This window comes from Coenobita brevimanus, chromosome 4 (assembly GCF_032717465.1).
Source record: "Coenobita brevimanus isolate Jiangsu-jjx chromosome 4, ASM3271746v2, whole genome shotgun sequence".
Classification (NCBI taxonomy): domain Eukaryota; kingdom Metazoa; phylum Arthropoda; class Malacostraca; order Decapoda; family Coenobitidae; genus Coenobita; species Coenobita brevimanus.
Genome location: NC_136957.1, coordinates 2,487,063 through 2,511,945, shown reverse-complemented (window position 1 = coordinate 2,511,945; position 24,883 = coordinate 2,487,063). Strand labels below are relative to the sequence as shown.

Here is a 24,883-nt window from a genome sequence, read left to right as displayed (position 1 = left end):
TCTATTCTGGGTAGCCGGTCACTTCGGTATCCTCAGCCTTGAAGGTCTTGGATTGCTCTGAGATTTTTTGGAGGAAGGAGATCCCCCAGAAAACCAAGAAGAAAATAATGTATATGGTGAAGACGATGGAATAAGCTATTTTATTGATAAGTGCTGGCATTCGACCTGGATCCTTCGTCGACGGGATGGAAATGGTCCTGGATCTCGTGAAGCTTCGTTTTGTGTAATTCGGAGCTTCAATAGACGGCATGACCTTTGTGGGAGAGGTGCTGGTGGAGAGCGGTTTACCGGGCGCCGTCGGGGACTGATATTTATGTGAGAACTCGACGGCGGTGTGGGTTATGATGGTTAGGAAGGCGAAGACGATGGAGCTGAGAAACCAGATATCAATGAGCTTCGAGTACGAGGTTTTCGGTAGGGTGTCCGTGATTTGCGAGAAGAGGGTAGTAAGGACGAGCAGGGCCGTGAGAGACACCATGATTCGGTTCTGGAAATCAAACCACTTGAAGAGGAAGGTGGCGAAGGAGATGACGTTGATCAGGGTGGTGGGGATGAATATGGTCACCATCTGTGGAGGAAAAGGTGGAGAATTGGCCACTTGTGAATTTTGAGTTACAGGGCAGTCGAAAATACTGACATTGATAATTTTTATAGTATCAGCACAAATCGCGTTTAAAACAGAAAAATATAATTTGAAAATAAACTTGACATCAACGTTGGTAATTTTCAAGGGATTGGCATAAATCGCGTTTAAGACAGAAGAATATTGTGTGGAAATACACCTGACCTAATAGCCAATATTTACTAATGTTATGCTTTGCCTTTGCCTTGAAAAGGGAAAGTACAATGTTGACAAATGTCCATCTTTTCTCGGCGAATGAATAACTGCGGATTAGTTCCCTTATTCACGACTAAATCGAAGAATAACTTTGTTCAGGAAGTACTTGGTAACATGTCAAAGCAATGGTTATACAATATTAAATCTACCCTCCTTGTGAGATTACGAAAACTGTCAATGTCGAGATTTTCAACTTCCTTGGAACTCAAAACTCACAAGTGCTCGAGTAAGATTTGTGGTTCTGTAATTCACACCCGCCTGAATATCTCCCATGATTCACTCTCAGATAAATAACTCCCATGATTCACTCTCAAATAAATAACTCCTATGATTCATTCTCAGATAAATAATCCCCATGATTCATTCTCAGATAAATAACTCCCATGATTCACTCTCAAATAACTTCCACGATTCATTCTCAGATAACTCCCATGATTCACTCGCAGATAACTCCCATGATTCACTCTCAAATAACTCCCATGATTCACTCTCAAATAACTTCCATGATTCATTCTCAAATAACTCCTATGATTCACTCTCAAATAACTCCCATGATTCACTCTCAGATAACTCCCATGATTCACTCTCAGATATCTCCCTGATTCACTCAAATAACTTCCATTATTCACTCTCAAATAAGTCCCATGATTCACTCCCAGATAACTCCCATGATTCACTCTCAAATAACTCCCATGATTCGCTCGCAAATACCTCCCATGATTCACTCTCTGATAACTCCCATGATTCACTCATAAATAATTCCCATGATGCACTCTCAAATATGTAACTCCCACGATTCACTAATATACTGTACATAACTCCCATGATTCACTCTTAGGTAAATTACTCCCATGATTCACCCTCAGATGAATAACTCCCATGATTAGACCACTGTTCCGTTCTGTGAGTGCTCCTCATTTTGTTATCTACAGACCTCTTTTACAGACCTTTTGGCAGACCTTTCCACAGACCTTTTTTGTTTCATTATTGCTTATTACAGACCAGTTTTTACAGACCTTTTAGCAGACCTTTCACAGACCATTTTTGTGTTATTTATTATTGCTAATTCCAGACCTTTGTTTTTTTTGTTTTGTTTTTTCAATATAAGGACTTGCCATCAACGTAATAAATCGCTTGTTGACAGTACCTGTGTCGTGTACAGGTGTTGCATCTGAATCACCGTCTGTAGTCCACTGTAGGGTTCATCCGTCACCAGCCTCTCCATCTTCATGCCCCCTATGTTGTACTCGGCTAACTGGTCTGTTCCCTGAGGAGTAGAGAGCGTGGATTTAGTCTCTCTCTCTCTCTCTCTCTCTCTCTCTCTCTCTCTCTCTCTCTCTCTCTCTCTCTCTCTCTCTCTCTCTCTCTCTCTCTCTCTCTCTCTCTCTCTCTCTCTCTCTCTCTCTCTCTCTCTCTCTCTCTTCCCTACATCTTTTCCTCACTTCCCTACTCCTCTTAACTCATTTTCCTCCTCCTACTTTTCTCTTCTGTCCTTCCCTCCTCTCTCTCCACTTTCCTTCTCTTCTCTCTTCTCTCCTCCTCTTCCTATTTCTATTTTCTTCTCCCTCTTCTCTATTCTTCTCTCCTTCCTTCCTCGCCCTCCAGTTTCTCCTCCCTCTTCTTTTTTCTCTCCCTCTCCTCTCCCCATCCATGCTCCTCTTCCTTCTGTCACTCCCTTCACCTCCTCCTCCATCCCTTATAATTGTCCACATTTCTTCTTCTTCCTCTCCTTATTTCTCTTCTCTCCTTCCCTCCAGCTTCCTCGCCCCTCCTCCCTCTTCACTCCTCTCTCCCTCCTCCCCTTCCTCCATCCATCCACTCACCTTATAGCTTATTCCAGCCCCGTATTTTTCCAGAGTTACATAATTATTCGTATTTTTATTGACCCTAAATATCATGTAACAATAATCCGTGTTGAAAGGGTAGTAGAAGAAGTTGAAGTTGCAGTGGAAGACGATGGTGTACTTCCGGTAGATGCGAATGTAGTTGTCTGCCCCTCTGTAGATGCGGGCTGTAGGGAGTAGAAGGGACTGGTAGATTGTGGGGTTAATGGTTAAAGTGATGGTTTGAAGGTAAGTGGGGAGGTGGTGGGGGAGGTGGTTGTAGCAGTGATGTTAGCAGCAGCAGCAGCAGTAAGAGGAGGAGGAGTAGTAGTAGTTGTTGTAGTAGTAGTTGTAGTAGCAGTAATAGTAGTAGTAGTAGTAGCAGTAATAGTAGTAGTAGTAGCAGTAGTAGTGCTAGAAGTAGTAATATACAAAGGAATACAAAGGAAAGCAAACACCAACAGTCCTTATGGTCCTTTCGAGGCTGCATATTACAGAGCAGACCATGACTACAAGATCTAACTCTACATGCTGAAGGATAAAGATAGTAAAGCAAGAAGGCTCCCCCCGCCCCCAAACCCTCCAGGAAGAAAGTGAGAAACACCACAATGCAGCACGGAAAAACTGACATGGGAATTTCATAGTATAAACTGAAAAGGAAAAGTTACATTCTATAATACTTTATCTATAAGCTACCTGCAGGAGAAAGTAATAAAGTAAAATGAATAATCAAATAAATAAATATATAAGGCATGACATTATGTACGGGTACGGTGAGTTAATGGGGCATCTGAAGACATAGCGTCGAAATTCCACAGTGCACAGTGTGGATGTTCAGGAGTGGTGTGGCAGCTTAGCCTGGCGCTTTCAAAGTAGGAAGTAGTCAGTCAGGCCCTAGCTCCATTCACTCCACTGTGACAAGAAATAGAGAGAGGAGGGAAGAAGAGAGAAGAGAAGGAAAGTGGGGAGAGAGGAGGGAAGGAGAGAAAAGTCGGAGGAGGAAAATGGAGTTAAGAAGAGTAGGGAAGCAAAGAAAAGATGTAGGGAAGAGGGAGGGATGGAGAGAAAAGGAGAAGATAGAAGAGGGATTGAGGAGAGAGAGAGAGAGAAGAAAAAACATTCACCTTCCTTCGAGTTTTCTATGTTGTCTTCCAGTGGGTCACCAAGCCTCTTAATGGTAATCTTACAGTCGGGGTCCACGATGGTGTGTTGGTTGTTCTCGGCGTTCAGGAAGTCCACTGTTGGCACCCAGATGTTGTCAGCCTGGTGATAGAGGACAGGGTGGAAGAGGTGGTGGCAGAAAGGAAAATATATTAGGTCGTGGGCTGGAAAATTGATACTTCAGCACAAGGTATTGCAGGTAATAACTTTAGTAGTAGTATCGATAGTAGCAGCAGCATCAACAGTAATAGTAGTAGTAGCACCAGCAGCAGCAGTAGTAGTAGTAATAGTAGTAGTAGTAGTAGTAGTAGCAGTGGTAGTAGTGCCAGTAGTAGTAGTAGTAAGAGTAACCCTGATTTGTCTAGCCCAGGCAAGCAATGTCCCGTGCAGGACCGTCTCGTGCAATGAACCGATATTCCACTGCAGTGGCCAGCACCTCACCACAGCCAGGCATGGGGAGGAATGCTGAGACTTGGTTCCTAGATGGACTCTGCATTTGCATCTCATCACCCACGTAACAGGAGTACCAAAATTGGCCCCATATCACCCCGTTATTTGGTTTTATGGTTACCACCCAGCGCTGCAAATGGAGGCTTGTCACTTAGAGTCACCTAATCACTAAATCAAGTGAGTGGACAGTGATCGCCACCACTTGCCATAAATTGTTTAAGTAATTCAGTTTCACCTTTTTGGTTTTCTGTGGCAACACATGCTGACAAAAGTTCATTAGTGTGCGTCCACAAGTGTACTGGAACAAGTGCTGGCAATATGTAAACAACACAATAACGAACAAACTGCAAACATGCTGGGAACAAGAGCGTCCAGATCATGCTGGCAACATTTTGATGAAGTCTCAGTTGCCTCGTATACACACACTTATCCCATCACCTCTGCTGCCAGGAACTCCGAAGCTGCACTGAAACATGATTGCATACATCTGTCCAAATACTGCAGCATTCATGTCTCCAAACATGTTGCCAGCTGTGTTGTCAATACATGTTCGAGTACACGTGAGGACGCGCCCTTACACACATAGAAAATTAAATAATCAAATAATCAAGACCACCTTTTTTTTCCTTCATTCTTTCTTTCATTTGACACTGGGCATTATCAAAGTAGTCCGTTTAACAGAACTACGCACAACAACTGCAGCCAGACACCGTTTGTACTGATATTATGCTGGAACTGCCTTGTGTTAGACTGGTGTAATTGAATCAGCTTTCTCTCTCTCTCTCTCTCTCTCTCTCTCTCTCTCTCTCTCTCTCTCTCTCTCTCTCTCTCTCTCTCTCTCTCTCTCTCTCTCTCTCTCTCTCTCTCTCTAGCTACCTAGCTAGCTATCCATCCATCCATCCATCTACCTATTTTTCTATCCATCCATCCATCTATCTTTTTATCCATCCATCCATCCATCCATCTATCTTTTTATCCATTCATCCATCCATCCATCCATCCTTCTATCTATCTACCTATCTATTCATCCATCCACTTATCTATCTATCTATCTATCTATTTCTTTTTCACATACCTCCAAAGGCAGGATGATGTTGAGCTGTCTGTCGCTACTTAAGTTCACATTTAAGTCTCTGATCCTTCTATCTATCTATCTATCTATCCATCTATCTATCTATCTATCTATCTCTTCTCCACATACCTCTGAAGGCAGGATGATGTTGAGTTGTCTGTCTTTACGTAGGTGTTTGAATTTCAGCCTCTGGTCTTTCCATATCATCCTCACCACCAATTCCACAGTGAAGCGATTGTTTATGGCGTCGATATGCGTGAAGGCACTGGGGAAGAGGAGGCTTGGTGAGGCGTGTGTGTGTGTGTGTGTGTGTATTTTGACTATGAGGTGTGTTGGTGTGTGGTGGTGATGTATGGTGCTGTGAGGTACTCTGTGTGGTGGTGGTGATGATGTGTGGTGATGTATAAGTAATGAAATGTGTGTCAAAAGCCTAAATTAAGATGAAACACAATAACAATAACAACAGTACGAGGACGAAGGAGTAAATATTTAGAAAGAAAAAATACAATTCCAAGCCTAGGAACTAAAAAAGATTTGCTGGGAAGTTTTGAAAATCATTTAGAGTGGGAATCTTAGTCAAAGAAAGTCAAACAGAAAATGAATACTTTAGAATGAGGGTCAGAATGGGAATGCAAAACAAATCGCTTAGGAAGAGGTGTTACAAAACCTCAAAAAAAAAAAAACGTTCAAAATTGTAAATATAGCCCATGATTGTGGAGTTGAGGTAGGCAGAGGTATAATATGCAGAGTAAATAGCTTAGGAAAAGGTGCTAGGAAATAAATAAATACTTATGTGTGAGGGTGAGATAGACAGGTAGAGCTGTTCCTAAGACTGCAAAATAAATCACTAAAGATAAGTTGCTAGGATGTCCATACTGCCAGGTAGAGGTAATTACTTAAGTGTGAGGTTGAGGTAGACAGGTAGAGGTGCTCCTGAGGTAAAGCTGGGAGGTGGTAGAGTGGACTGGTAACCTCTAGGCACCTCCACAGTAGAACAGTCCAGCTCGTCTGACATATCGGGGCATTGAACTCGTCGATCACATACCTAAGGACCAAATTATCAAGTCACTCATGCTGTTCTCTCTCTCTCTCTCTCTCTCTCTCTCTCTCTCTCTCTCTCTCTCTCTCTCTCTCTCTCTCTCTCCCCACCTTATTTATGCGTATACAGGAGCCATCGTCACAGGTAAACTCTGCATTCTTGGCGCACTGGGTGAAGGCGAGGGACTGCAACTGCCCTTCCTTCCTCCCACAGAACCCGTGACTAAACACCCACTTGTGCCGCCCAACGGGGAAGTCCAAGGATCCATCGTCTTCCATTACCGCGTAGGTGTTGTTGGACTGGGGTAGAAGAGAGAAGGAGTAGATTGGACTGGATTAGATATAGGATGTTTGAGAGTAAAGTCGATTAGATTTTTATCATCTTTGTTAGATCTGTGTCATCGTAGGTGAAATTAGGTTCGTATCACCGTAGAATTTAATAAGATTTTTGTCACTGTAGATTAAAAGGAGTAGATTGGGTTAGGTTTGAAATATCTTACCTTAGATTAAATTGGATTAATAGCGTCCTAGATTAGAGTGGATTGCATTAGATTTGGTTAAGTTAGGATAGGTTAGGATTAGTGTCTTCCTAAATTAGATTCGGTTGATATTAGTATAGTATGGTTCCAGAATTAGATTTTATTGGACTGAATTAGATTAGATGGGATTAGTTTATTATTATTATTATTTAGTGGTAGGTGGGGGTGTTCACCATCCACTCACTCGATGTAGTGCTGTTCTCGGGTGTCTACTCTTTCCTCTCCTCCATCCTTCATTCCTTCCCTCCTCTTCTGTCTTTCTCTCCTTCATTCTTTCCTCCTCCTTCTGCCTGCGGGTGACTTTATTCTCCATCTCCTGCCTTTCTTTCCTTCATTCTTTTCTCTTCCTTCTGCCTGTGGGTGACTCTACACTGAGTGACAAGCCAAATGGTTTCCTATACACCAAGAAACCATTTACTACGCTGGGTGGTAACTATATAACCATTTTGGCACCTGGTGGTTCAGTGGGTGATTATTGTGCTCCAATCGGATTGAGCCGGTGAAGGTTTCTATCCAAGGGGTGGTTGGGCTTATTTCTCACGTAATGCTGCTCAGGGATGAGTGAGGCTGGTCACTCTCATCTTAAATATCAGGACCAACTTGCCTAGCCCAGGGCCCCTACGCTTCTCGTGGGGCAACGTAAGGTTGGATGATGGATGGATGGATTATTATTATTATTATTATTATTATTATTATTATTATTATTATTATTATTATTATTATTATTTATTACTGATGTCTTTTATTTAACCATAATATAGGTGTCATTTGGCTGAGAGAGAGAGAGAGAGAGAGAGAGAGAGAGAGAGAGAGAGGGGGGTAGTGAACGGAGAGGAAGAGGGTGGATGAAAGCAAGGCATTTCTAAAGAGCTGTTTAAAGAGAAAAACTTTGACGGGAAAAAAAGTTAGAGAGAGAGAGAGAGTCCCAAAATCGCCGAAGTCACAAAGCATACAACCTTCTAATTCCATTCACATTGCACAAGAGTCGATCCGCCTAATTCCACTTCCACAGTCACCATCCTCTTCGTTTGTGATAAGGATGTGAAGTGTAAACATGAGCAATATAGGAAGTAGTTTACAATTATGGAAACGGCTGGCAAATGCAACTATTAAGCTGTTCATGTTGGTATGGATAGTTTCTTACTACACTGGGGATGAAATTGCTTGAGTCACGTACGAACTGGCTGTGGCAGCGGTCTAGAGTGGAAATATAACCCAAAAAACTCTTCTAGAACCTGATATAAAGACGTGCCAAAATATTCTACAGGTATTCTACAGCCTACACTTCCTGTCGTCAGTGTACAAGAGATGAGAATGGTTGTGGAATCTATAGAAGGGGTTTGTTTTCCAGAGTTCCCCATCTGACGCAGCCAAATTCCCCAACACAATCCATCCGTAACCAAGCATAACCTATCCTTATGCCACCTAGACAAACCAGACCTAACCTAACCTAACCCTAACCAGAAAAACCAGACCTAACCTAGCCTAATCCCAACTAGGCAAACCAAACTCAACCTAATCTAACCCCACCAAGACAAACCATATCTAAGCTAACCTAAGCCCACCTAGACAAACCAGACCTAACCTTACACTACCTAGACAAAACAAACCCAGCCTAACCTAAGCCGACCCAGAGCTAACCTAATCTTACAGAACTCACCACGATGTTCTGAAGCCTCCATCTGCCGTCGTCTGTGTAGTAGAGGTGAGAGCGGTAGTACCCTCTGAAGTAGGGCTTATCTCTTACCCTCCCTACCAGCACAAACCGATCATCATAGAGGGTCGAGTCGCAAATGCCTCGGAACCTGTGGAGGTGGATGTTATGTAGGATTTTACTTTTTTTTTTTTATAAGGAAGTTCCACTGTTGTATAACATGTGGATCTTTTTGCCTCTATACATCGCTAAAACTGAATGTGAGTGAATGAATCTATATATACTATAAAAGCAACTGCCTCTGTGTTTATGTGTGTGTGTGTGTGTGTGTGTGTGTGTGTGTGTGTGTGTGTGTGTGTGTGTGTGTGTGTGTGTGTGTGTGAACTTGCAACTCATCATGGTGTAGCTTGGTGGTCGTGTGGATAGGGTGAGTGGGTGGGTGGGTGGATGTGGTTTGACAGAGTGGGGCAGAGTGGATGGGTGAGTGAGTAGGTGGGTAAAGTAGGTTGGGTGGAGCGGTTAGGTTGATGAGTAGTGGGAAAATACTCGTAGGTCCATGGTTTGAATAGGTCCATGGTGGGAATAGGTCCATGGAGAGTATATCTCTGGGGAAATGGGGCCAAGGGGAAACATGCAGCAAATGGGTAAAATAGGCCTATGTGGAGAAGAAGGCCTAAGGGAGAAAATAAGTTCATATGTGGATTCGGTGTTCTTCAAAGGTGAAAAACATAGGCTCGTAAAGGAACATGTTGGAGATAGGTTCATGGAGGGAATAGGTCCAAATGGGAGAAGACACCAATGGAGAAAAACATATCCATGGGAAGAATAGGTCCATGAAGGAAAATTTAAGGCAGATTTTCGTCACTTTACGACTCATTTCTCGTAACTCTGTGACAGGAAGGGACAACGCTTCTGTTCTATACAATTTTCATGGCACTTCTTTGTGACTAGCATCAAAATCTTGTGTCAGTCTTTTCTTACAACTCAGCACTGAAGATGGAGTGCTGGGTATTTTAGTCCAAGGTAGGATAAAAAGCGTAGCGTATAGTCATGTATCCCATAGCAGGACACTAGAGTTGGAAATTACCGAACATCACTTAGAGATCAATACATGACAGGTGTCCCATTAGTAACTATTTGCTATCTATCTATCTATTGCCAGACGCCATAATCCCAGAAGGGGTGGCCATTTGACTATGAGTTACTTGTTTTACGGGGACGGGCACTAACCCTCCACCAACCCACTAGTTGACACGTAGGGAGCAGTATGGGTTGGTTATATGGTTACCACCCAGCGTTGTAAATGGTTTCTTGGCTTACAGGAAACCATTTGGCTTGTCACTCAATGTAAAGCCACCTGTAAAGGAAAGAAGATCAATAAGAAGTGACAGGAAAGATGGGAGATATAGGAAGAGAGGAGGGCAGACACAGAAAAAGAATGATAAAGGCTAAGGAAGAAGTAGGCAGCACTACATCAAGCGAGTGGATGATGGTCGTCACCACCTACCACTGCATGTAATATGTCTTCTGGCTATGAAATTAGGACTTGGCCAATGCACGTACTGGACCACTATACCTATACCTCTTGATGTTGTTTTTTTTAACTTACTATTGCTAATACCAGACTTCAGGCACAGATTTAGAGGGGGGGAGGCGTCGGGGTCGTATCCTCCCCCTTCCCATTTTAGGGGGACCATTGACTAGCTCTGATAAATTAATGGAATTACTGACTAAACTAAATGCAACAAATATCTTACCTAAATGCTCCTCCTAATCTATTCCTTTATTTAAACAAGTAAATTGAAACTGCATAATAATTTGTCTGTTTATATGTTTCTCGTGCCAACACACACACACACACACACACACACACACACACACACACACACACACACACACACACACATTCTCTCTCTCTCTCTCTCTCTCTCTCTCTCTCTCTCTCTCACACACACACACACACACACACACACACACACACACACACACACACACACACACACACACACAATGTTAATATTCGTAATTTAGGTTTGTTACGCCAGGAAGAACTTGATGCATTGGACATTTCCCATTCTTCTTCCCTCGTCCGTCCTGTAAAAAGTAATAATAATAATAATAATAATAATAATAATGATGATGATAATAATAATAATAATAATAATAATAGTAATAATAATAATAATAATAATAATAACCCAATCAGTTCAGCCAATATCTATTAAACAGAATACAACTGTCCGGAGATAGCAAGACCAAAATAAATACGTAAATAAATATATTAAAATATACGTCGATAGATAGATAGACAGGTAAATGAATAAATAGGCAGATAAATGAATAAAAGTAGTTATCATAGTGGAAGGATTTTTTTTTTGCCTTCTTTTTTTTGCTGAGTCCACACACACACGCACACACAGGCGCACGCGCACACACACACACACACACACACACACACACACACACACACACACACAACTATAATCCAAAACAGACGTCTTTTGGGACTAGGAATATATGTACGTATTGTTATAGCTAAATTACGGTGCCATTGGAGTGCCAGAGTGCCAGGAGAGAGCCAACCCAAGAACCATCACATACTCTCACTTGGATACATCACAGCCCCAGTGTCGTGCCGGAGAGACGGGCGCCTTCACACGGTGGCACTAAGTACCTGGGTGGATCCACTGCCTGGTTCTGCCCCTCTACTCCAACCCTGTCCCATCGCAGGAGAGACACATCCTCGGCCTGCAGTCTACTGGGTTTATTTTCCAGAAGAACTTGGAGCTATAACAACAGCTACTACAACTACCACAGCGTCACAACACCACCCAAGTGCCACCAGAGTGACAACGTAGTGCCATCAGAGCGCCATTGAGTGCCACCAGCGTGTCTCAGAATTCCACCAAAGTGCCATCAGTGCCATCAAAGTGCCATAGACTGCCACGAATGTTCCATACAGTGCCATCAGAATGCCAAACAGTGCCATCAGAGTGCCATCAGAGTGCTATTACAGTGCCATCAGAGTGCCATAGAGTGCCACGAATGTGCCATACAATGCCATCAGAGTGCCAAACAGTGCCATCACAGTGCCATCACAGTGCTATTAGAGTGCCATTAGAGTGTCATTAGAGTGCCATCAGAGTGCCATAGAGTGCCATCAGAGTGCCATCAGAGTGCCATTAGAGTGCCATCAGAGTGCCATTAGAGTGCCATCAGAGTGCCATAAGAGTGCCATAGAGTGCCATTAGAGTGCCATTAGAGTGCCATTAGAGTGCCATAGAGTGCCATAGAGTGCCATCAGAGTGCCATCAGAGTGCCATCAGAGTGCCATAGAGTGCCATCAGAGTGCCATCAGAGTGAGGACTAACCTTAGAAACACTGGCATCTGGAGAGAACACAGGACGCACACCTTGAAGCTCTTACGGCAAGATTGATCCGTCCAGCCTCCCTGTTATTATTATTATTATTATTATTATTATTATTATTATTATTATTATTATGATCATCATTACTACTGCTACTACTACTACTACTGCTACTGTTACTACCGCTATTAATAATAATGATAACAATTATATGACTTCTGCTATTATTATTATTATTTTTATTATTATTATTATTATTATTATTATTATTATTATTATTATTCTGTCAGTTTTCATCTCTGACTTTCATCATACTCATTGATGTACGGCACCATGACCCCATCACACTGACCCAGTTCCAGTGACCTTGACCTACTTTTGAAGGTCACAGCTCCAAAAATGTCCAAAAATCATGACTTTTCAACCACAAATTATCCCTAAAAAATATATATATAGAACATGGAAGGAAATTACGTGATAAAATTATTTTCCAAAGATCTGAATGGAACAAATTTGAAGGTCATTCATCATAACATTAAGGTATTTCGGACAGACCATTTTTCAACCATTTTCAACTGCTCTTACATACAGGAAAATCCAGACCACATATGAGGCCTTTCTTGGTCCTGGAAGTGGGCTGTATAATTTTTGGGTGCCAGTTTGACCAGAGTTTTTTGAGTTATTGCAAAAGCAGTAAGTTCAGCAATTCTTTCACAGGTGATCAGAAACTGTCTTGAAGTTACTGTTGTGATTGCTGTTATAAATGTCGTTGCTGATGCTGTTATTGCTGTTGTTTCTTTGTTGTTGTTGCTGCTGGAGTTGTTGTTGTTGTTGTTGTTGGTTTTGATGTTGCTGCACTGGTCTCAGGATTATTTGAAACGCAAACCCGGTGGACTGCAGACTGAAGCTGTCCTTTTCAGAGGTACGAAAATATACTGTATCCTTTGTACCGTAACTTGCCTGAAAATTGTCGTATCGCAATCTTGGACGCAGAGTTTTAAGTATATATTAACACTAAAATATAAAGGTAGTCACGAAGAAGTGCTATGGAAAAGATGGCGAGTCGTAAAACTGTCTTTCCTGCCATTGATTCACGTGAAATAATCCGCAAAAGGACGAAGGGCCAAGATAAGATGAAACGAGTGTAGTTGAGGGACGTCTGTGAACCAGGCAGTGGAGCCGCCCGGTTATATCAGTCCCACCACACGCAGGCGCCCCTCCCCAGCCCCCGACAGAGCGTGCCTACCTCAAATGTCTCCCCCTTCATGACGGCGCAGTTCTCGATGTGATGACCGTTTGGCTGCCCCAGAGCCCAGTTGAAGAAGGTGACCTGAGATTGGCGAGACAGGTAAGGTCAGAGGTCATAGGTAAGGGCTGTGTGTGTGTGTGTGTGTGTGTGTGTGTGTGTGTGTGTGTGTGTGTGTGTGTGTGTGTGTGTGTGTGTGTGTGTGTGTGTGTGTGTAGGTGAGATTGATGTGATGTGAGTTTGTAGAGAAAGAGGGAGGTGGTTGATAAGGATAGATAGATAAATGGGCTGATAGATTGACAGGTAGAGATGTGGGTGGATAGATAGATAGATAGATAGTGATTGATTGGCTGATAGTTTGACTGGTACAGATGGATGGATGATTAGATAGATAAACAGATAAATAGAGATAGATAGACAGAAAAGTAGATGGGTGCTCGATAGACAGATGAATATACACAGACAAATTGATAGACAGCCAGCCAGACAGATAGACAGGTGGTTAGACTAATAAGTAGGTAGACAGACTGACAAACAAACAAATAAATACATAGGCAGAAAGATAAATTGTTAAAGAGATAAGCAGACGGACACAAAAACAGCCAGACATAAACAAACTCAGAGACAGACAGTTATACACACAGACAGATGGTGAGATTGATAAGGAGGGACGTTTAGACAGGCAGACAGACAGCTATAAATACACAGATAGAGAATTAGTTTGTTAGAGACAGACAGACAGACAGACAGACAGAAATGCAGACACAAACACACGGAAAGACGGGTGCAGTGTATATGTGTGTTACTAATCACTGCCCGGCCACTAATCTGGGCATTGGCGTGTGAAGTGACCGTGTGTTGTCGTCTTATCTCTGCTAACCCTGGATTAAGTCTGCAATCTATCTCTCTTTAGCCATTCGCCTTAATCCTGTAAGGCGTGACCACAAACAAATCGCCTCCATGTCGCCCTGTCCCCTGCCATTACGCTGCCCTTCCCCCAACTCACACACCTCTCTCATATACTCTCCACTCCATCCTCCCATCTTACCCTCGGTCTCCCCTTCCACCTGACTCACATACACTCTCCTCGTTAGTTTCTCACTCTCAAGTTACCACCAAATGTCGACTCAGCTGCTACCCAGTTTGGCACACGGCATATCAATGGTAAGAAGGGTCAAGCAGCATCGAATAACGAGGAGAGAAAGAAGCAGTGCCAAACCTAAGTGATGAGAACTTCTCCACAGAATTCAGTAGCCATCCCCAGCTGCCTAACCTCGCGTGACCACCCTATTGAAGAGATTACTGGAATGAGGTATTATCCTGGTGTTAGATGGCTTCAGTGGGGGAAAAGAGGTACCGGTATGGCTACTAGGATATATCAAGAGTGACTAGTAATGGTAAACTACGAGTACTTTCCTTTCATCTACACCCTCTTCTAAGTCACTCTCTTAATTTAGTGACAGTGTAAGAAGTACTCTAAGACACTGAGTCGCAAGTTAAGAGGTTATATTAAACTTGTACATAGCAACCTTTAACTTGTATATGCACACCAGCCTAGAAATGTAAGTGTTCCCATACAGTACTCTATTACCTGAAGTGTTTGATCTTGTTTGAGTAGGACTGTGAGTAACACTAATTAGGGCAGAAGTGTCTGGTTGTGCACCTGTTTATTATATACGACAGTGTTTCTTACATTTTTTTGGCCCCAATACCCCCAGGTTCAACTCTGAGTCAACCCGATACCCTCCTTCAGTATTATGAGTCCCTTTCACGTTCAATTTCCTGTAAAAACAAAAAAGGGAATGACCCTGAACAAACAGCTGAACCACTGGATTAACTCAGGTACTCGTAGTTGCCAGTTAGTCGTAGTTAACATACACGAAATTGTTTTGTTTTTGCTTTTTATTTTTTTCAGGATGCCTTTTTGGATGCCCCCAAGAACCCATTTCAGTACCCCCTGGGAGTATCGAGCCACTGCTTTAAGAACACCTGATATAAAAAAAAATTATAATTCTGTGATGTAATGTGTCAAGATTTTTAAAGTAAAGTAGGGTTTATTAAAGAGTCATTGCCTTTGATTTGACCCTCAGAGCCAGAAATCTCCCTGCAGAGTCCGTAACAAGAGGCAAAATATAACAGTAAACACAACTCAAACCACCACACGCAAAAATATTTTCTCCCAAGTACAAGAGCTGCTTCTTTCTCCGTACGACACACGAAGAGGCGGCAAATATGAATATGATCAAGATAGCAGATAAGGATGTATACGGGAGAGCCGAAGATGATGGGATGATGACAGCGAACACAGTGGAATAAATGAATAAATGAAGGAAGGAAGGAATGCAGTGCGTGATGAATGAAGATTAGGAGGAGAGGCAGGAGTGGTGAGAGGAAAGAGGGCTAATTACTGATGAAGGAGGGGAGGGAGATGTGTTGTGTTAAAGTAGAGTTTGTTGTAATTATTACAGTATTACAGATGGGTCTGTTATGATGTGGCAGGGGTAAACCAGTTCTGCTGTCGGGCCCTGCTGCGGATGTCACTGATTGCATTGCGCAGTTGACCCTTGTGCGGTGTGATGCGGTGAGGATCTGTCCGTTCTCCCCTTTGGGGCTAAGATGCGAATGAATGTGTTTGAATGGATGAGTAAATGGAGAGTGAGTCGTCCTGTCTCGGCTACCTCCCTTTCCTTGGGGGAAGCAGCCTAGGTATATAGATAGATAGATAGATTATTACTATCACAACTACTACTACTACTGCTATCATTTTTATTATTATAGTGGTAGTAGTAGTAGCAATAGTGGTGGTAGTGGTTTTATTATTATTATTAACAGTAGTAGTAGTTGCTGTAGTATTGTTTTGGTTATTTTTATTATCACTATTAAAAATTCCACATCCTGTGGAGGCCTTATTGATATTGTAGAAATTATTTCTTTTTTTTTTGGGGGGAGGGGCGAGGGGGAAGCTCTAGAAGGCTGGCATTCCAAAACCGTTCGAGATAGAGACTTGAAATTTTCAGGAGTGATGTATCTTGGTTGCAGGCTGCTTTTGGCACAGGAGTTTTTTCCCAGCATTAGCGCCGCACTAGCGCACTCTTTGTAAATGTTGCAGTATGTGGCCGTCAACGTATACTGCCGCACCCGGGTATTGACACTGAGATCCAACAAATACCTTTTGAGATATTGAGGGAAATCGAAATGGCCGCCTCATGCCTGAAGTGCTAAAGCGGAAAGTATTTGGCCGATTTTGACCAAACTCGGTGGAAATGTAGTGGGTCAGGAGTGAACATGATCTGCATAGTATGAATGACGACCTTGATCTCAAGGTCACAGGTCAAAATCCCTAAAAAGTTTTGAGTCATACCAAAAATCCCTTAATATTAGGTGTACAGTGATAATAAAAGTATTTTCATCTGGAAGGTAGAGTTATTTGAATATTGCTTCAGTGACTTCAGAATTCTAGTTATTAATATTATTATTATTATGATTATTATTATTATTATTATTATTATTGTTGTTGTTGTTGTTGTTATTCGAATATATCGGGGAGGGTGACTTGGAATTAATAAGACAGGCATTTCAAGGAGCAAATGAGGAAGAAGAAGGAAACGAAGAAGAGGAAGCGAGAGGAAGAACTGATTCGTAGAGCTAAGGAAACACCACTTTCACCTTAACACGGGAGAAATGACCCACCGCCGCCCAGTGCTTCACGCAAGGGATGGAGGTGAGGATGGGTTGAGGGAGTTTTAGGGTGACAGGTGTGTAAATATGAAATGTGTGTGTTTGAGTGTCTGTATGTCACTGATAGAGCTTCGAGAGGTGGAGAAAATTTTAGCACATGAGAGGACGTTCTACTACACACTCCTAACCACACTATTCCTATGTGTCACTTTTATCATTCCTGCTACTTATAGACGGTGTTACTTTACTTAAGAGACACTTTGGAGTTAACCGATGTTCTCAGTCACTTAAGTATGCAACAGGTCAACTATGGGATCGTCTTCGTCAGTCAGTATTTCCCTCTGTCAATGACCTCCAATCTTTTTATGCAAAGTGACGTTCTCTTGAAGTTCTCTCTCTCTCTCTCTCTCTCTCTCTCTCTCTCTCTCTCTCTCTCTCTCTCTCTCTCTCTCTCTCTCTCTCTCTCTCTGCGCACACACACACACACACACACACACACACACACACACACACACACACACACACACACACACACACACACACACACATACACACACACACACACACACACACACACACACACACACACACACACACACACACACATACACACACACACACACACACACACACACACACACACACACACACACACACACACACACTCTCGTTAATGATAATATTGATGTCCTCGGGGTGAACAGGCAAAATACCCTACCCATTATGGAAATGAACCCCATAAATAAACACACTGGAAATGTGTGTGTGTGTGTGTGTGTGTGTGTGTGTGTGTGTGTGTGTGTGTGTGAGATAGTGGAGAATAAAACATTACCCTGTACACGCAAGAACCTGCAACCAGTCTGTGTGTGTGTGTGTGTGTGTGTGTGTGTGTGTGTGTGTGTGTGTGTGTGTGTGTGTGTGTGTGTGTGTGTGTGTGTGTGTGTGTGTGTGTGTGTGTGTTTTGTCGGTACACATTAGAACACACAAGCACAGTAAACACAGACATGAACACGAGAAAATAACACTGAGCTTTATGAAGAACACTGTGTGGGATATGAAGAACACTGTGGGATATGAAGAACGCTGTGTGGGATATGAAGAACACTGTGTTGGATATGAAGAACACTGTGGGATATGAAGAACGCTGTGGGATATGAAGAATACTGTGTGGGATTTGAAGAACACTGTGTGGGATATGAAGAACACTGTGTGGGATATGAAGAACACTGTGTGGGATATGAAGAACACTGTGTGGGATATGAAGAACATTGGGATATGAAGAACACTGTGTGGGATATGAAGAACGCTGTGGGATATGAAGAACACTGTGTGGGATATGAAGAACATTGCATGAAGAACAGAGTGAAATAAAACCCTAAGTTATACAGAACACTCGATGCCTCAAACCCTCCACTCTGTTCACTCTAACTTGGCCTAAAATTGCCATCCCTCCGTTTTCAATTCTCAGCAATATATCAACACTTGAATATGATGCTAGTCACGAAGAAGTGTTGTTATAAGTGACAATCATAAGGTGAAATGTTGAGAGAGAGAGAGAGAGAGAGAGAGAGAGAGAGAGAAATGACACGCAGAAAATAAAACAGGAAATGCATAAAGAAAACGGAACGGAGAAATGAAAATGTACCAGCAAATTTTGAAAGTGACATGCATAAATAAAAAATCACTTACGCAATAAATAAATAAATAAATACAGTACATAAAGAAGTAACGATAAATATAAACAGAGTACTTACGTTTTCCCCAGAGCTTCGATATTTCCAAACGCCTTCTCGTTGTTCGTCAGTAATTCCCAGCCACATGAGGGGCCCCCCGTTCATAGCACACGCCTCCTTGTTCATCCTCCCTAACACGTACACCGTCTGGAAATCAAAGTACCGTTATTTTGTTCACCTGTTCATCTTACCTAGTTCGTATACCGCCTGGGATGAACAGTATCGTTACCTTGTTCACCTGTTCATCTTACCTAACTCGTATACCGCCTGGGATGAACAAAACAGTTACAGTGCATTTCCTCTAACCTGACAAAGATCTCTAACCCTCTTTCAGCTCGATGGATAGTTAAGTGTAGTGAGGCAGGAGGTTTGATTTGACTAGTAACCATGGAGACGCATTCCTCTCTCACAACTAAATTTCATCGAATGTCATGTAGCTTAGTACCCTAGCTGTGAGAGCTGATCAGTCCCGTCAGATGAAGACAGTCCTACAATAGTGTCTCATCATTTTCATCAATATCTGTTTCATTTTCATCAATATATGTTTCATTTTTACAAATATCTATTTCCTTACCATCAGCATCACCACAACCACCACAGTTTTCATTAGTTTGTTTATCTCCCACCAAGAGATCACTGGTAGGTGGTGGCGACTGTCATCCACTCACTTGCTGTAGTGCTGTCTACTTCTTCATTAAGTGACTTCGCTGTGTGACAACCCTAATAGTTACCTGTAACCCAGGAAACCATTTACAACGCTGGGTGGTAACCATATAACCAAATAAAGGGATGGTGTCCATGTTGACTGGGTGAAGGGCCAAAAATGCGGCCTCTATCCGGGAACCATACATTCACATTTTTCCCCGCGCCTCACTGTGGCGAGGCGCTGTCCACCACAGGGGAACATCGGCTCACTGCACAGGACAGCCCTGCAGGGGTGATTACTTGCCTGCAGCTGATGGGTCTGCTCATCTACACAGACCGGGGTTACTCTACTATCACTGCCATCAACAACAAGTACCATCACAACTGGCACTGTTATATTCAGTGTTATCATCATTACCCTTATCATCACTATTATCATCATCAGTATCACCACCACTACACACCGGCCACGGCCTGTACAACGGGGAGCAAAAGTTCACCTGATAGTTCACCACTCCTAATTCTCAGTGTCATCTGCTGCCTAACATTTCTAAGCTGAGAGAGGCTTGGTGATGTTCCTCTGACCATGGCTGATTTGCGCTGATATGGTGCGTCAGAGGAGAAGATGATGTATATGCCCTGAGCTTAGGCTGGGTTAGGTTAGGGTGTGGGGTAAATAGAGGAAGTTAGAGAGAACACAGCATGAGGTTAGACTGTTAGATTGAATTAGCTAACACTGGGTGAGATTAGGCTTACAGAACGGAAACTACGCAATCCCAGCCCCCCGTACCTCTTGACTTGTGGCCCCCAGCAGGATCCAAGGAAGGGTACTGGTCTATTGAGTTAGTCCAGTCACTTTGGGAAGAAAAAAAACATCACTAAGTTAGGTTAGGTTAGGTTAGGTTTGATTGAGTTAGTGTTAAGTTTGATTAGGCTAGGCTAGGTTAGGTTAGTCTGTTCGGTTCAGTTAGGTCAGGTCAGGTCAGGCTAGGTCAGGTCAGGTCAGGCTAGGTTATGCTAGGTCAGGTCAGGTTGATAGCATTAGGTTCTGTTAATGTAGGTTCAGTTAGGTTAATCTGGTTCAGGTTAGGGTAGGTTGAGTGGCTTTCATGCTAGGTTAGGCTGGTTTCAGGTCAGACTAGGTAAGGCTTGGATTACAACACGAAAACATACAGCCACGCCCTACCTCCTGCTCTTCCTTGCCCCTGGGTGCCACAATCTCGCCCCCGAAGGCCGTACAGAGGCAGGCAGCGTCCTTGAACATCAGCTTATCGGGAAACATGAAGTAGGGCTGCGGTACCACGTCACAGGTCTCATTCAGGGACATCTCAACCTGAAGGAGGGGAAATGGGTGAACTTCAGGTGATTTTATACAGGTGGGGTGTTGATGTGGATGTTACTGAAGGCGTGTTGATGTGGATGTTATTGAGGGCGTGTTGATGTGGATGTTACTGAAGGCGTGTTGATGTGGATGTTATTGAAGGCGTGTTGATGTGGATTTTACTGAAGGCGTGTTGTTGTGGATGTTATTGAAGACGTGTTGATGTGGATGTTATTGATGGCGTGTTGATGTGGATGTTACTGAAGACGTGTTGATGTGGATGTTACTGAAGGCGTGTTGATGTTTTTTTTTTTATTTTTTTTTTATGCGAGGAAGAAGGAACCAAAGACCATGAGCCCGCAGTAACAGTTCCCTCCAAGAGAAAAACAAAATACAATATAGAGCCAAATTCAAGATCCGATCATTTTGAGATGCCTGGACACACTGCGTTTGAAAGACTGGAGATCATAGGCAGCAGGAAATACAGACAGAGGGAGACAGTTCCAGAGCTGACCTGTTGCATAAATGAAAGACTGGGAGTAACGGTTAACTCTTGCATTAGGGAGTTGGACAGAAAAAGGATGAGAGTTTGCTGCCAGACGGGTGCTACGCGCCCGTCGTAGAGGTGGAGGAATGCAAGCAGACAGTTCAGAGGAGCAGTGATCATTAAAGTAGCGATAGAAAAGAGATAAAGATGCAACAGTGCGGCGAAGAGACAGAGGTTGAAGGGAGTCAGTAAGAGGAGGAGAGTTAATGAGACGAAAAGCCTTTGACTCCACCCTATTGAGAAGAGCTGTATGTGGGGAGCCTCCCCACACATGAGAGTTGTACTCCACACAGGGGCGGATAAATCCCCTGTATAGAGTCAACAATTGCGCAGGGGTAAAGTAAGAGCGGAGTCGGCTTAGCACACCCAATCTCTTGGAAGCAGATTTTGCAAGAGATGTAATATGATCTTTCCAAGATAAGTGGACGTTATTGAAGACGTGTTGATGTGGATGTTATTGAGGGCGTGTTGATGTGGACGTTGTTGAAGGCGTGTTGGTGTGGATGTTATTGAGGGCGTGTTGATGTGGATGTTATTGAGGGCGTGTTGATCTGGATGTTATTGAAGGCTTTAAGAGAAATAGCCTGAGATAGTTTGGCCATGTGGAAAGGATAGGAGAATGAGAGACTGACTAGAAGAGTGTAGGTGAGTTAGGTGGAAGGAGAGAGGAGGAGGGAGAGGCCGAGGATGATATTGAGTTGGAGTGGAGAGATACTTGTATATGAGAAAGGGGTGAGAGACTGACTAGAAGAGTGTATGTATGTGAGGTGGAGGAGGAGAGAAGGAGGGAGAGAACGCGGATGAGATGGAGGGATGGAGTGGAGGGATACATGCACCTCCACCTCCTCCTCCACCCACTACACCACCACCACCTCCTCCACCCACTACACCACCACCACCTCCTCCACCCATTACACCACCACCTCCTTCACCCACTACACCACCACCACCTCCTCCACCCACTACACCACCACCACTTCCTCCACCCACTACACCACCACCACCTCCTCCACCCACTACACCACCACCACTTCCTCCACCCACTACACCACCACCACTTCCTCCACCCACTACACCACCACCACCTCCACCCACTACACCACCACCACCTCCTCCACCCACTACACCACCACCTCCTCCACCCACTACACCACCACCACCTCCTCCACCCACTACACCACCACCACCTCCTTCACCCACTACACCACCACCACCTCCTCCACCCACTACACCACCACCACTTCCTCCACCCACTACACCACCACCACTTCCTCCACCCACTACACCACCACCACTTCCTCCACCCACTACACCTCCTCCTCCACCCACTACACCTCCTCCACCCACTACACCACCACCTCCTCTCCACCCACTACACCACCACCTCCTCTCCACCCACTGCACCACCACTTCCTCTCCATCCACTACACCACAACCTCCACCCATTACACCACTTCCTCCACCCACTACACCACCACCTCCTCCACCCACTACACCACCTCCTCCTCCACCCACTACACCACCACCACTTCCTCCACCCACTACACCCCCACCTCCTCCACCCACTACACCACCACCACCTCCTCCACCCACTACACCACCACCACCTCCTCCACCCACTACACCACCACCACCACCTCCACCCACTACACCTCCTCCTCCACCCACTACACCACCACCACCACCTCCACCCACTACACCACCACCACCACCTCCACCCACTACACCACCACTTCCTCCACCCACCGTGGTTGAGTTGCCGCCAGTCTCGAAGTCCGCAGTATCCCAGTTTATAACATCGCCTTGGCCACGCTTCCGGCAGCCACTAATGTCAGCCATCTCCTCCTCGCTGAGCCTTCGTGACCATAAGTTTACGTCTGTGAGAGCCCCGCTGTGGAGAGGAAGAGAGAGTTTTGCTGTTAATTCTGTGAGGGATATTCATTTTTTATCTCTATCTATCTGTCTGTCTGTCAACCTACCTATCCATCTATCAGTCTGTCTGTTTATTGCTGATTCCCGTGAAGAGTGGCCCCAAACAGTCCCTAGAACTGGACCCATAACTGCCAAGCCTAAATTATGATCCCCATTTGTGTACCAAGACCAGGAGGGAAACAGACTGCCACCATCACCAGTATGAACGGGCCAGTGGCGTTACCTACCTCCATCCTTCCCTGCCCTCCTCCCCATTACTGATTTCACTCTGCGCTTTCGTCTTCAATCCTACATCAAATCCCTTCGACTGGGTGGCATCCTGAACCTTAGCTGGCGCCTCTTGGTTCTGGCCCAAAGAAAATATCTCCAAAACCAAATGCTTATGTTTTGTTCGTAGCATGAGTACCCTAATATTTCTAAAAATCAAGAACTACAGTATGCGTGTACATTACAGACGTGAATCAGACCCGGGCGAGCAAGTATGCATTTTTTTTACTATTTCAGAGCTACCTGGCTGTTTTTGGAAAATGGCTGGTACAACTGGGAGCTGGTTTTCAGGACAGTCAAAAAGTGAAACATGCCAAAATGAGCTAATAGAGGGAGGGGGTGCGTGAAAAGCTTCGGTGCTCTACTCCTGACTGACCGAGATGTTTCTGGGGGTTTCCGGCTATATTTGGTTCCTTGAGGGACAAAATAAGTCTGGTACCACTGGAATGCAATTTTCTTCACAATTTCCGTATGGTAGGATATGCCACAACTGGTGTAATGGCTAGGGAGAAAGAGAAAGTTTTGGTGCACCTTAAGCAGGGAAGCGTTACTGGGGGAAGAAATTTGCACGCCAGATTTCGCCCAAGTGTAGTGCTGCTGCCTGCCTTGCTCTGACCAACGCAAAAACACAAATGTAAAAGCATAAAAGAAGATAAATTAACCTTCTTCTCCTCCTGCTTATTTCCTCTCTCTGATCTAACCTTCTCCTCCTCCTCCTTATTTCCTTTTTCTGATCTAAACGCATGAGATGGGGCGCCTCTTTCCAGGTCCTGCCCCAAGAAAATAAACCCTAACTTGAACAAATGCCTCTAGGGACGACAAAGAAAGAAAAAAAACAAATTAATAGAATAAAAATGAAAATAAAAGTACCCTAAAACCAAATACCATCGTGGGGAAGGAGTTACCTTAAACCACCATTATCTTCCTACCCTAAACCTTCCTCATCTACTTACCCTAACCCTTCCTCATCTACTTACCTTAAACCCTCCTCATCTACTTACCCTAAACCCTCCTCATCTACTTACCCTAAACCCTCCTCATCTACTTACACTAGACCTTCCTCATCTACTTACCCTAAATCCTCCTCATCTAGTTACCTTAAACCCGCCTCATCTACTTACCTGAATGACTGCGAGGCATCATACACGTCAGCCGGGGCGTCCTGGTCCTGTCCCAGCACAATGGTCCCGTCTTGGTCCATCAGTACCAGGGATTTGCCGGTTTGGTCCACGATACCGCCATCTCTCCCTCTATACTCCTCATACACCGTCTCAAACCTGTCCTCCGTGCTGCCTGCTTCTGGTGGCTGTGGGGATGGATGGTTGGATGGTTGGTTGGTTGGATGGATGGATGGATGGATGGTTAGATGGATGGGTGGATGGATGGATGGTTGGATGGATGGATGGATGGTTGGATGGATGGTTGGATGGGTGGATGGATGGTTGGATGGATGGTTGGTTGGATGGTTGGATGGATAGATGCATGGATGGTTAGATGGATGGATGGATGGATGGATGGATGGATGGATGGATGGTTGGATGGATGGTTGGATGGGTGGATGGATGGTTGGA

General features: G+C 44.0%; 1 protein-coding gene across 1 annotated transcript; it reads right to left on the bottom strand.

Moving 5' to 3' along the window:
* Position 1: 1 nt before the first annotated feature.
* On the bottom strand, positions 2–24,513 carry LOC145395310 (uncharacterized). The gene is made up of 14 exons (XM_080268990.1): positions 24,434–24,513; positions 22,860–23,004; positions 20,432–20,578; positions 18,622–18,747; positions 13,190–13,273; positions 11,947–12,026; positions 8,582–8,726; positions 6,494–6,682; positions 6,241–6,389; positions 5,474–5,609; positions 3,786–3,924; positions 2,662–2,849; positions 1,986–2,105; positions 2–568 (listed from the first exon to the last, which is right to left on the bottom strand). The coding sequence occupies exons 1-14, from the start codon at positions 24,511–24,513 to the stop codon at positions 2–4; spliced, it is 2,295 nt and encodes a 764-aa protein (XP_080125116.1).
* Positions 24,514–24,883: the final 370 nt, after the last annotated feature.